Source organism: Podarcis muralis, chromosome 5, assembly GCF_964188315.1.
Source record: "Podarcis muralis chromosome 5, rPodMur119.hap1.1, whole genome shotgun sequence".
In the NCBI taxonomy this organism is placed as follows: domain Eukaryota; kingdom Metazoa; phylum Chordata; class Lepidosauria; order Squamata; family Lacertidae; genus Podarcis; species Podarcis muralis.
Genome location: NC_135659.1, coordinates 67,135,104 through 67,149,057, shown reverse-complemented (window position 1 = coordinate 67,149,057; position 13,954 = coordinate 67,135,104). Strand labels below are relative to the sequence as shown.

At 38.2% G+C, this 13,954-nt stretch overlaps 1 protein-coding gene across 4 annotated transcripts in view; it reads right to left on the bottom strand.

The window, feature by feature from the left end:
• Positions 1-13,954, bottom strand: part of MAGI3 (membrane associated guanylate kinase, WW and PDZ domain containing 3) — a 113,221-nt gene that overhangs the window by 39,531 nt on the left and 59,736 nt on the right. For all 4 annotated transcript variants that reach the window (XM_028734517.2, XM_077929072.1, XM_077929070.1 and 1 more), the window contains exons 8-11: positions 7,715-7,809; positions 6,206-6,394; positions 2,166-2,774; positions 53-99 (exon numbers count right to left, since the gene is read on the bottom strand). In XM_028734517.2, the coding sequence (XP_028590350.2) occupies positions 53-99; positions 2,166-2,774; positions 6,206-6,394; positions 7,715-7,809 (940 nt within the window). The remainder of the gene's footprint in view (positions 1-52; positions 100-2,165; positions 2,775-6,205; positions 6,395-7,714; positions 7,810-13,954) is intronic.

Here is a 13,954-nt window from a genome sequence, read left to right as displayed (position 1 = left end):
TTTATGAACAAAAAAATTGCAGTCAATTCAAACAACTCTGATCAATACTCACATTATCAATACTCACAACATTGGAACTTTTAGTAGGTGAGGAAGGGCCTAAAATAGAGAATAAATATTAATATAACCCATCACACCACTATATTCTACAGTTTTCTATATCCGGTATACTAATCTGGCGGGTTAGAACTCTGTATTCTAGAGGTCTTGTCCAAGCATTCACAAATCCACTTGTAAGCTTGCCACGGAGAAAGTGTTCTAGGTTTCTAGTGAGCAGGCCACCTATAACCTTACACATCCCTACCAAAGAGGTCTTATTTCTACTGCAGTTTTTAAGATGATAAAGAACAGCACAAGTTCTTTCCAAGAACTTGAAGATACATCCTCTGTTTTGGTTAATTTTAAATTATAGAAAAATCCGTTCTATAACTTAATTTGTTCTCCTCACAAAAAAGCCTTCTAAAAGCCTACTACTAAAATCACAATAGTTAATGAATTCTGCAGTAAATTCAGGTGTCCGGCTAGTATTATAACTTGAACCATGACAGTATAGCTCAGGTAACAAAGTAGATTCCAAAAAGAGGTCAACAGTAACATGGCTTAATTGCACTTTAGGTAGCAATTAATCCCAACTTCCTGAACATTTTGAAAAGAGACATAAGAATCAGTGAACCTACAAACAGATGGCATTATAAGCAGGTTGTTTTCAGTAAATCAGCATCTTTCAATTTGTTCCAAGAACCATGGAACAAGTTCATCTGCCCCAGACACAGTGATATAAATTAATACATATATTTTCCATTCTCACAGGGGAATTCAAAATCCTTTTATTCCAACATTTATTTTAAATGTTCTAGGTGCCTCATACAATTAAATACAATAAAAATGTGTTTATCTTCTTAGTAATCAACCATTGAGCTGAAGAGGGACAGGGAGCATATCAGCTTTCCAACAGAAAGAAAAGCTTACAGGTATAGTACAGGAAGAAAAAAGAATATTGTGCCACCTTTAATATGAACAAACTTATTAAGTTATAAGCTTTTGTAGACTAGAGTCCACTTTATTTGAAGTATCTAATGACGTGAACTGTAGTCCATGAATTTCTTAGTCTTTAAGAAGTAATGGGACTCTCAGATGTTTTTGCTGCAATACAGCTAAACCTCTGAAAAACACAATAAATAGAAATTGATATTTCCACTGGAGTGTTTCCTCTGCCTTCACCACCCACCCACCCAAAGGTGGAGGGGACAACGATCTATAGTTAACATTAGTACCTAGGCTAACCATATAACAGATGGCCAAAACATCTTGCAAAAAAGAAATTTTCCTTACCACAGGAAAAGTGAATCCTATCAGTCAGTTTTCACACTGAGGGCAATTCCAAATCTGAACTCCCCCAAAATTTGTATATAAATATATACAAGATCAATAGAGGGATTTGTATTATTTAGCCACTTTAACCAAGATCTCTTAGAGATGAAGTGACCTGGCAAGGTTAGTCATTTAATAGCCCAGCTGTACAAACTGATATCACAAATAGTATTTTATGACAATGCAGAGCCCATCAGTAAAATAAAGCCTACACTACTTATGCTTAACACTTGATTATGTGACCCTCGGCAAGGTGGAGTTAAGAAGCCAAAATAAGCAACCAGAAAGGACAGACAGTGGATCAAGACAAATGAAAGGCAAACCAGGAAACCACAAGTGAAGTTCTTATTGGGCAGCACTCAAGTATTCACCTTTCATGTATTATATCTGCAATATATTTTGGAAAGCTGTTTGTTCACTATACATTTGGACACCTCTTAAGATTGCATAATCAAATTTTTCAAATGTTGGCTCCTGAGAAGCAGGCTTTTGTCTGTGCTTGGACAACTGCACTTCATTTTCAAGGTAGAATGAACCTGTCAAAACCACACTGATTTAAACCATCAACATGTATTAAGACAGTGTACGTTGAAAAAAAGATCTTACAGTGTTTCACAATTCTTAGTATCTTTTTTAAAAAAATGAAAAGAGAGAGTATGACATTTTCTACTTTTATTATCACCCATAAATATAAAAATACACAGTGCAAAAGAGTGATAAACTTACATTTACGCCATTACATTGTGCTTAAAAGTGACAGATATTTTAAAATACATAAAAATGTCATTACCTACCTCCCCTTAGGATAAGCAGTGGCACTTCTGCTCCAACTGGAAACTGCTTCAGTACTTCTACCACCTGAAGGTGAGTTAAGTTCTGCACATTCTGATGATAAATCTCTTTAATTATATCCCCTTTCTGAAGACCATGGCACCACTGGCTATCTAAGATCATCTTCACCTTCTGCCCTACAGGGCTGTCAGCTATTGCAAATCCAAAACCTTTAGGTCCCTTGATCAGAGGAATTGTGACCAGTTCTGCTTGAGAGCATCCTGAAGAAGACACTGAGGCCCTCTGTTCGTTGAGGTCTGTGGAAGGGCCATTCAAGCGTCCATTGAGTAAGATATGCCCTGGCTTTCCATTCTGGTCCAAAACCATTGTTCCAGGTATTAACTCTTGGTTGATCATACAAGTATCACCTTTTACTATTTGCTGACCATTTAAGACAGGAGTGGCTGTAACAATATCTACAACAGGGTCCTCATTTTCATCAGGAAGAGGGTATCCACGACACAGAGTCATGTTCACATACTGGTTGACAGGAACCAATTGAAACATCTGGACAACATCAGCATGGGTATGGCCCAAGACACACGTGCCATTTATGTCCACAATGACATCACCTGTTAAAAGCAAACAGGACACTGTTAATACAAATAAACATTATTCCCATACCTTAGCATGATCAGGAGGTTAGTAATCTCTCTAACGAAAAAAACTGGAAAATACTCAAAATAATAGCGAAGAAAGATAGCATTATTTCCTTTTGCTCATTTGCAGCACAAGGCAGGATTTCTCTTTCATGTAATCTGTGTTTTGGCTCTGATAAGATCACACAGTTCTAAATATATAAAGCTTAATCTGCAGCAGACTCTTGCAATTTCAAAAGGGAATCAGTGGGTTTCAAAATGGAAGCAGTGTACATGTAAGCATATAGCTTAGTTTACTTCATACATTCTAACACAGTTCAAAAGAAATAGACTACTTCCATGTATTGTCACTGAAAAAAGTCCTACAAGTTTTTTTCCATATTAAACTTATTTCATAAATAATTTTGCCTTTTAAGAACACAAAAGCAAGTATGGAGAACCTGCATCTTTCAACTCTACACAAGAAAAATCAGATTAGTAAAGTCTGATAAATGCTATCATACCCAGTCTGATGATGGACAACTTCACAAACAGCACTCCTTGTAAGCAAGCCAGTAAACCAAATGAATTCTTACTGGCTTTTTGTATCTATGACTTATTGCAATGGAATTTCACACAATTCAGATCTAACAATCTAAGACATCTGCCCAGTAATTAGATGTGTGTGGAAGTAAGGAAAAGAGATTATAGAGACTAGAAATGAGGGCCACAACCTTCTAAACAAAATATGAAAGCAACAGCATGAAAAGGAAGAACCTGCCTGAGAAAAAAGAAAAAAGGTGTTAATGTTCAATGTGGAGAGTGACTCAAAGAGAACATTCCATAAACTGCTGTTTTTGTGGTGGTCAGAAGAGAACTCTAGGAAGGTAGTCACTCTGCTCTGAGCAAAAACAGAGAAAACCAAGCTCTCAAGCAGAAAGAGAAAAGTCTGGATCACAGATGTGAAGGTCTAAGGGGGCAGGAATGGGGTGGGGTTTCCTCATTTTTCTCCAAAGCTTTTTAAAGTTTATTTCCAAACAAATGAAAAAAAACGCATTATGGAATATTTTCTTTTACAATGAAATACATGTTTAAGGCAAGGTGTTCATATGTTTACTCTCCCCAAATGATTTCTAAAAACTATGTAGCAGGAAGACCTTTATGTAAGACTGATCAGAACATTACACAGAGGACAAGCAAGTCCTAAATTGTACAAATGAAGAGTACAACTCTCAATAGATATCTATCTCTAGAGGGCACTGTCATTGCCAGAAGAGAAGAAAGCTTTTTGGGTTGGTGGGCATATATGAAATTTTGAGAAAATTCTGAGGGTACCAGTCACAAATGATTGTCACCAAGGGTGTGGCCTAACACAAAATGGCTGCTGCTTCCGAAAGAATCAAAGAATTGTAGAGTTGGAAGGGAGTGTGAGGGCCATTTAGTCCAACCCCCTGCAAGGCAAGAATCTTTTGCCCAATGTGGGACTCAAACCCACAACCCTGAGATTAAAAATCTCATGCTCTACCAACTAAGCTATTATATCCCTCTAAGTTCTACTTAGAGTAGACACATTGAAATTAATGGACCTACGTTAGTAGTGTCCATTATTTCAAGGGGTCTACTCCAAGTAGGACTAACACTAGATACAACCTAATACAACCTGCAAGAAAAGACACAGGAACATAAAATTGTTCAAATATGAACAAATGGATTAAAAGTTTGAAAAATCTTTCTGCTTTTCCAGACACTATTAAGTCTTGGTACTTATGCCGTCTGCTCCTGGTGTGCTGCTGTAAGTTAGACAGCAAATTAGACCATAACTGAATCCAGAAAACATATTCAATAGCTACAGCCAGCCATACCATGCATAGTCAAGAAAACAAAAACTAATGACCCCTTAATGATAGATGGCAAGTATTTTTTTAAAAAAATCTTTATGGAATAGAAAAGAATACAATACACCTAAAATACATAAAAGTCAACTCACCAGAATAGCAGCTGAACAATACTGGCCAATAATAAGTGTGATATTAGAGGCAGAATGTCATATATATGCTTCTCAAAATTAGGGGTGTATGAAGAGATTATAACAAAATTAATGTTTTCGCCTTTGCACTGTGTTCTCTCCTCCCCAAACAACTTGGGAACAATCCCTCCTGGCAGGAGGAAAGGGTGATGAGGATAAAAATGCCTCTGAAATGCCCCTCCCTATCAAACAAAACAACTTGGGAACAATCAAGGAAAAGGAGCTAATAATGATGATAGTAGTACTGGTAAGTCATAATGGTAATGATGACGATGATAACGCCTCTGCCCTGCCCTGCCCATTGGGAAAAAGCCGGAAAAGGTGATGATATTGATAATAATGATGCCACACCACACCCAAGAACTTTGGAACAACCAGGAAAAAGGTGATAATGATGATGGCGATAATGATGATCATTATGCTCTACACTGGACTTCCGCCCTCCCCAAACCACTTTGGAACAAACAGGCAAGGTGGAGAGCTTAAAAGTTTTTTATGTGCCAGGTAACTCCAAGTGAGCCTGGTGCAAAAAGAGCCTTTAAGCTCTCCACCTGGCTTGGATTTATCTTGCACAATACCAACCAGCCTGCTTTCAACAATGTATGGTTAAAATCATGCAAATTAAAATAGTGTTAGATGCAACTGTACACAATCTATGGCTGTACTTACAAAATTATGACTATTCAATGAATGAACTGGTTCTAAAGATTCTGAACCTGTGTTTACCGGTCAGTTATATAGAGAGGCATTTATACATTTTTTAAAAAAGTGATTCTTATGTAATTGTGAAACAAACAAATTATCTGGAGCACTGGATGTACTTCGTAACAGAATGCACCAATGCTCAACTACTTATTTTGTGGTTCTCTATATTCATTTTAAACATGTATTAAACATCTGCAAAATGGCCAAAGACACAAAAAACCGATTAGCAAAATCTCGCACAAGAATTCCTACACCACCAGAATAGCATGCAATAAGCCTGATGTTATGTCATGCATGGCTAAGAATGTAGCAACTAAATTTAGAAAATCCTGAAGGAATCTACAGCAGCTGCAACCTACCCTGGTCTTAAACTGGAGTCCGAAGAGCCAAAAGAATAAAAGACTGAAAAGCACAAATGCTTTTAATCGTTTTAAATCTACTTTAGTCTTTTGAACAGAAGAGAGTAATGGCAGCCAACATAGCTAGATAAGGAGATGCAATACAGAAGACAGGAGCATCCTTTAAATACTTTGTTACTTCATTTTCACTGTTAATGAAACTTTTGAAACACACAGCAGCAAACTTCAACAGTACCATCACTGAATTGTCAGAACCATCTGTTTTCATAATCTTTGTATCACCATTTGTCCAAACTGCAAAATAAATATGGAGGGGGGGGGGACCCTTAATTCACCTGGTGCAATTTTGCCATCCTGTGCAGCTGGTCCATCTTTCAGTACATTCTTCACCTGCAGAAACTCATCTGGTCTGTCTCCACCAATGATTGTGAAGCCAAAGCCCATATTGCTTTTCTTCAATGATGTCCGTATGAGTGCTCCTATCAACTGGGATGGGTCTCGGGTGAAGAGAGACTTCACTGGTTCTGCAGCCAAGCAAAAGGATTCCCCATATAGTCATTCAATAATTGGGGCTGCAGCTAAAGCTAGCTAATATAGCAGTAATACACAATTTAACAAGGAAAATGACTGCAAGAATAGTCAAATAAAAGCAACGAAGGAGATGCAGGGGAAAATATAACATTTGGAATAAGATTAGAAATAAATCTTCATAGCAGAAATCAAATGTGAAGTCATAACCAATGAAATAGCAGCTCCAGTTCTTGGGGGGGGGGGGAGGGGAGCCAAGCTAAGTATGGATTTGCCTTTATCTGGTTAAAAGGATAATGTTAAGAAAGAAAAGAACGTTTTGAGTTTCATGTTAACACAAAAGACAACTGGAGATTATGACTGTTCCAGTTATCTTATGTTTGTTGCCAACAGTATGGCTAGGCCATAACTGTTTATCAAATGCTGTGATTAGAACTGAAGGCAGGAACTAGAGGACCCGAAGCCACACACTTGCTGCTCCATCTTCATCCTGTGTCCAGATAGCCAAATCACTGTCTGTCCATCCACACTATGGAGTGGCCAAGCTGATTACAACAAATGGTTTTAGGATGCCTTAAGCTCATTATGCAGCTATAAAACCACCAATTTGTTTCAACTGCAGAGATTGTTTTAAATATACAGCACAGCAATACTGTCTTATGGGGTACTAATGCACACCTATGACAATGTGTGTATAAAACATAAAGCCTTCAGATGGAGGCAGTGTCATTTGCATATTTTGCAAATTGTCAGGATGTGTGTTGAAAATGTAATTATTATTTGTCTTTAAACATTTTACACACACATCATGTCTGTAGGAAACTCAATGTAGGACAAAGCTTCTATATACAAATGGGGACCTCCAGATAATGTTGGACTCCAACAGCCCCAACTGAGGGGGGTTTAGCATGAGGGATCTTTGAATGGGAAACCAAAGGAAGCCTCAGCTTCACTTTCAAGCAGCCGTAATAGCAGCAGATGGCACATCCTGCATTCACCAACAAAAGCTTGGTGGCCTGCCTGCTAATGGCCCTTAGGTACATAGTATTGCACATAAAGTGCACTATAAGATGGAAAAAATATTAGTTTCTTATAGATAAGCTACAAAAATAAACACAAACCACTCATTGGTGAGATTAATAAAGTAGTACTTAATGGTTTGAAAATGTTTTTTTGAAATATCTGTTAAAATTAACTGACAATTCTTTCCCTGTGTGATAATGAAAGCTAACATGGCTATGTTCAACATGTAGTTCTTGATTAATTTACTGCAGATTTCAGCAGAATCTCCTAAAAGCTGCCATTGAAACCAATACCTGGATTTGAAGGGCCTCCATCCGTCTGTCCTAGCTGTTTTTTCCGTTTGGCTTCCAAAACTGGATTTTCAAACTGGGTTTTCTGGTTAATATGACTGAAAAAATATACAAGACATCAGTGAAAATTTAATTGTGAAATATTTTTCATAAAATACTTCATAAAAAGGCCCACCCAAGTGGCCCATTCCCCTATAGAACAATTATTTTTGTTTCTGGAATCAACAATGAGAAGCAAATATTGAGTATTAGCAATCATGAGCCAAAGTTAGGGTGAACTGGTCAAGCTCAGAAGAGTTTGTAATATACTAAGGCATGGAATAAGACTGTCCAAGTTTCCCTTGTGTTTGCTCTCTTCTTTAGCTATTGTTAATCAACAGCCCTAAAAAGGGGGGGGGGGGGTAATAAACGGAATACAGCACAATGTTAGTCCTTTCGCTGATGATATGGAACTTTTATTTAAAGACCCTTTAGTAGCACTACTGGAAACATTTGCTACACTTTGAAATTATGGCACTATAGCAGGGTTGCATGGGACGCGGGTGGCGCTGTGGGTAAAAGCCTCAGCGCCTAGGGCTTGCCGATCGAAAGGTCGGCGGTTCGAAGCCCCGCGGCGGGGTGCGCTCCTGCTGCTCGGTCCCAGCGCCTGCCAACCTAGCAGTTCGAAAGCACCCCCGGGTGCAAGTAGATAAATAGGGACAGCTTACTGGCGGGAAGGTAAACGACGTTCCGTGTGCTGCGCTGGCTCACCAGATGCAGCTTGTCACGCTGGCCACGTGACCCGGAAGTGTCTCCGGACAGCGCTGGCCCCTGGCCTCTTAAGTGAAATGGGCGCACAACCCCAGAGTCTGTCAAGACTGGCCCGTACGGGCAGGGGTACCTTTACCTTTACTAGCAGGGTTGCAGTTAACCATTTTTAAGTCTGACATACTTTATGTGAGAGTGAATCTGATGATGCAATATCAGATCAGACACCTATTAGGCTTCATGTTATGTCCCTGGCAGATTAAATATCTCAGAGTTTACTTAACCAATAACTTGTCACACTTAACAAGAGTCAATTCTGCTGAGTCAAATCAGGAAGAATCTTTAATCCTGGCTGAGGTTAAACCAATCATGGCTAGGGGGGACAATGCAACTGTTAAAATTTCTTTTTTGCTACGCTTCCCTTTCTTATTCCAAACCCTGCTGGTTCCAAACTTATTCCAGTTTAAGACTGGCAGTTGTTGTTAAATAGATTTATTCATGGGGGCAAGAATGAGAAATAAGGTGGATCTGCAATGTGGATCAAGAAACCAATTACATCACTGTCAAATTAGAGAAAATTTAAAATTGTTTGTAGATCACCCCTTTAGAATTGTCAATATGTGGGTGTGGGTGTCATTTATTCAGATGTAGTGGCTGTGTCTGGCAGTACATGTCTTTTTGGTTTCTGTCCATTCTAAAATAGTGTGCATTTTAGGGATGACATGGGTATTTTTTATCTTTGTTGGAAGCCGCCCAGAGTGGCTGGGGAAACCCAGCCAGATGGGCGGGGTACAAATAATAAATTATTATTATTATTATTATTATTATTATTATTATTACGACTCTCCTTCTAGCTCTATTAAGCATTTTTGATGGTCCTAATCAAGATTTATTCTACAAAGAGCTGATACTGTTCCTGATTATTGCAGCTCAGTTAGAAATAGTCTATTAGTGGATTACTCTCTTAGGTATTGTGCTTAATAACTGCTATAACTGAGTGTGGACAGTACTGATGGATGAGAAACTTATGAGTCTTGTTTAAAAAACCTCAAGGCTAAGCTAACAGAGATAAATTCACTTTTTTATTGTTTTTGTTTATTCCGTATATCAAAAGACAAAAGCAAGAATCAAGACCCTTTTGAACACATGGTCATTTATAAAAGGACACAGACATTTAACTCATACATGGCTTACATGTTTGTCTTTATTGTTTGTTATCTTAAAAGCTGTGATATAGGAAGCTGTGAAATTGTTCAGTTATATTTCCTTTTCTCTATTAGTTATTGTAATGATAAAATGTAAATAAAATGAATAAACCAATATTGACTTCAAGTTTAATATCTGCTTCTTCAGGTTTTTAAAGAAATGTAAGTTTTGACTAGGAAGCTGGCTGAATCTCATTATGATACTTTGGAAGCCTTAATGATGTAATTCAAGAGAAAACAGCTAGTGGTTTGCAAAATTCAAAGTTTACTACTTAGCAGTATCTGAATGCACAGTAAAATTATTACACTACGATAGCATCTTACACAGGGGTTTTGTTCCAAGGGTTCCACATATACATGAAAACCACATATGCCCAAACACTTGGAGTCACCCAATGACTCGTGGGTGATGGGGAGACAGAAGGAATTGCCAGTATTCCCAGAGCTTGTACACCAAGCGGGCTTTGCCCAGCAAGCATGATGGAGAGCTTAAAAGCTGTTTCTGCACCAAGTAACCCAAGCAGATTCTGCTTTGCTTGGGGAGCAAGGCCAACTCAATGTGACAGCTCTAGGAGGCCGGGAATACTCTTTCAGCAACATGGGTGGCCTCGCAAAAACATCACACAGCCAGTGCGGTGAGTGGACCTTGGAAGCAGGGTGGAGAGCTTAAAAGCTCCTTCCACACTAGGTAACGCCAAAGGGACCCAGCACAAAAGAGTTTTTAAGAGCTTCACCTTGCTTGGATTTAACTTGCACAATTTCAACCAGCTTACCTTTAATTGAGTGTGGTTGAAATCTTGCAAGTTAAATGTGCACAAGATGCAATCGTACTGTGCTGAAGAACCAATGCAGATAATTATAAGCGTCATTGACAGCAATAATAATCTTTGTCTGGAACGGTTATGGCTAGCTTTTATTGGCTTCTATTCAAGTTACTGCAGATTACAATCAATCTCTACCAGTCTGGGAATCAAGTCCCATATTTCTTAAGTAGAGGCATTTTCATGCTACTTTGTACCCGTAGCATACCACGTGCTCATTAAATATATATATAATTATCCTGACACATTAAATATATAACATTGGAAGGTATTACATCAGAACACTTCTCTGTAATTAAAGATAATAGAACTCTTGTGACCTTTTCCTGTAAGCATTCAGGTTGAGAAATCCTAGTACTTAAAAAAAAAAAAGAAGAAAAAAAACTATTGACTGCAGATGAACTATTCCAGTCATATATTTAGGAGTGTAGATCACATGCTTTCATCAGTAAAACAAATGTTATAGAAATTTAATCACAGCTTCCTCAAAAGGTGCCATGAAAGCCAAATAAATGAATAACCAGACAATGTTTTCTAGTTCCCATTTATTGCTCCCATTCATATCTCATCCTTCCTCCAAAGACCACATGGTGACAAACACACAGCAGTTCCATTTGTCCATACAACTGTGTGAGGTAGATTAAGAGAGAATGAATTGACAAAGTGAGCCTTGTGGCTGAATGTGTCCTGGAATTCATTGCCAGATGAAGAACTCAAACTCAGGATTATGTTCTGCCAAATTCTTAAATGCATACCGTGGTATATTTGAGAAGTACATAGTCAAGGCAAGAATTAAAGGTACAGCAGGTGAACTTCATGGCTAACTACAAGCTGAAACATTGATCCAGCAAGCTACACACACCCTGCCTCTTCTTTTTGAAGATAAAGTGAGCACAAGACTTAGCATGGCAAACAACAATTGTTTGTGCTCTAGGCAAGCAAATGGGCACATCTGCTAGTGGTTGGTCCTGTGGGGTTTGTTTCAATGTGCTTGGTGTCAGAGGTGCCAGTTCAGTATCCAACTTACTCTCCTTACTGATAGGAGGAACTGGCAGCCGCATAGACCCTATAGGAGGTGCCTGACTGATATCACAGGGGTGAGACATTTCTCTGATAACCTGCTTGAACCTTCACCAGAATCAAACTCCTGACTCTATTGATCACTGGCCCCCTCCGCCAGCTCTGACATTCTCAATTTCTCGTCCTTTGGGTCATCTAGTTCCAATTCCCTGATTCCCTCACCTCTTCAGGATCCGCCCATCACCTCTGTGACATCTCCACAGGGCTCATGACAGAGTGAGGACATGAAATGTAAGTCAACACTCTATCTACTCCACCATAAATTCTCTGAATCCTACAATAAAAATTAAATCTATGTCTATGTCATTGGCAGATATTGTTCATAACAGACAACTGCTGCTGTGTTACCTCTGATAGCTAGCATCAAAATAAGACACAAAATAATCTGGTCTAAAGATAGTAATTCATAACTTAAAGCTTGCTATGCTTAAAAAGGCATCAGAGTATAATCAGAGCTTTCAAAACATCCTGGGAGAGCCTATTAAAAGATCAACCTCTCCAATGTATATCTCATTTGCTGCTTACAGCCCTTGAATTCCTATGCAACATATAATATGAGTATATCCTAAATCAGAGGGAGTCGTTTGTTCTTGGGCCATGTGTGGCCAAGATCCACAATCTGACAAACACATGTCACCAAGCTTACATTTATGAAAACCCTGTATAAACAGAACTCCTTCAACTGGAAGTTGGGATTTTCAGGATTCTTCCCAGAGCAATATATTTCATGCAGATACTTGTTGAACACAACTACAGCCATGCAAAATCACACATCTTTAAAAGGCTTTTCTGCACTTATATATAGCATATCTAATAGGACTGACAGTGACAAACCTTTCTTGATTTGCATCGGTTTATTATTTCTGAATGACATTAAGAATCAAGATCAGAGTTAAACCTTATGACAAATCTATAGATTTGTCCACTAACATTTTGAAATACCTCCTAGGATAATGTTTAACAAAAAGGGTCCATTGAATGGATCCAACAAAACATGCCAGAACTGCCTCATTATTACCTGCATTCTACATTACTACATATTTGAGGAGACAGAGCACTCTGTTATGCCAATGACAGGACAAGATCAGGGAAGAGACATAGGTCAGTGGTAGAGCATCTGCCTTGCATGCAGAAGGTCCCAGGTTAAATCTCTAGCATCCTCAGGTATGGCTGGTGAATCTCCTGGCTGAAATCCTGAGAGCCACTGCCAGTCAGTGTATACCATAATGAGCTAGATGGACAATGGTTTGATTTAGCACAAGGCAGCTTTCTATGTGTATGCGCTTATATTAATAATACTAGTAGCAATTTCATTTTTGAATCACACATACACACACTCTTATCTCTCTATCATGGACAAGGGCTTGTGATATTCTCTGAAGTACAGTGCAATAATTAGTGCAATGATTCAATTTACCAAACACTAATCTTCCTCCAAAAATTGGTCTCTGCTCAAACTTTAGAACCTTCCAGACTCACATCTGCACTTCTAAACCCAGGAATTTATGGACATATTACAGAAAACACGTTTCTTTTTCCTGTATGAAATAAAGTAGCCTCTAATTATCCTGAATGCTGTTATAGAGGAGCACTTTTATAAGGAAGTCAAACTAGAGCTTGAGGAGGAAATATTAACTGTAATAAGACTAAAATGCCAGCATTTCTACATAAAACTCACAATCAATTTTCCAGAACAGATTACTTTAAAACCGGGCATTAAGTGCTGAGGAAGAGTGACCTGGGTAGTCCTAATACGTCATCTAGCTTTGATTTTTGTTTATTACTTACAGTGCAGTGGAGATATTGAATCAAGGACACAATAAAAGCATCTCACGATCTGTGCTAAAATAAGCCATGCTTTATCCAGGGTGCTTGTTGTATAACCATTGCAAGATAGTAAGGTGTAGTATTTTGTATTTAAATAGAAACATGCAGAACTATAAGGATAGTTATAAGAGATATTTAAGCTATTTTGAGAAAGATCATGTTTCAGAGAATCAAAATGTGCTTTGGAGAGTTTCAGATGTACTGAAGCAACCCTGTTATTCTTGCCTGGTTTTTCAGTGGCTTTCAATGCCAAAATCTAGGGTATTCTCCTTAACTGACTTTGCTTTTCCAATATTGCTTTTGCTATATTTTTGTAGACCATTCAGAGATATTTAAATAACAAGCAGTTTAGAAATGCCCTTAAATAAACTAAATCAAATAAACAATTTAGCCCCCACACTGGAAGTTTCCCATCTCTGTCCTATGTAGTACTATTGACAAAGTAGGGTATTTGTTAAAAAAACAAAAACAAAACAGGCACTCAGATGTGGACAGAAATCTAAGAACACACTACTGCTTCACTTGCTGTACGAATGTATGTATCTATCCACCTATGGAACACG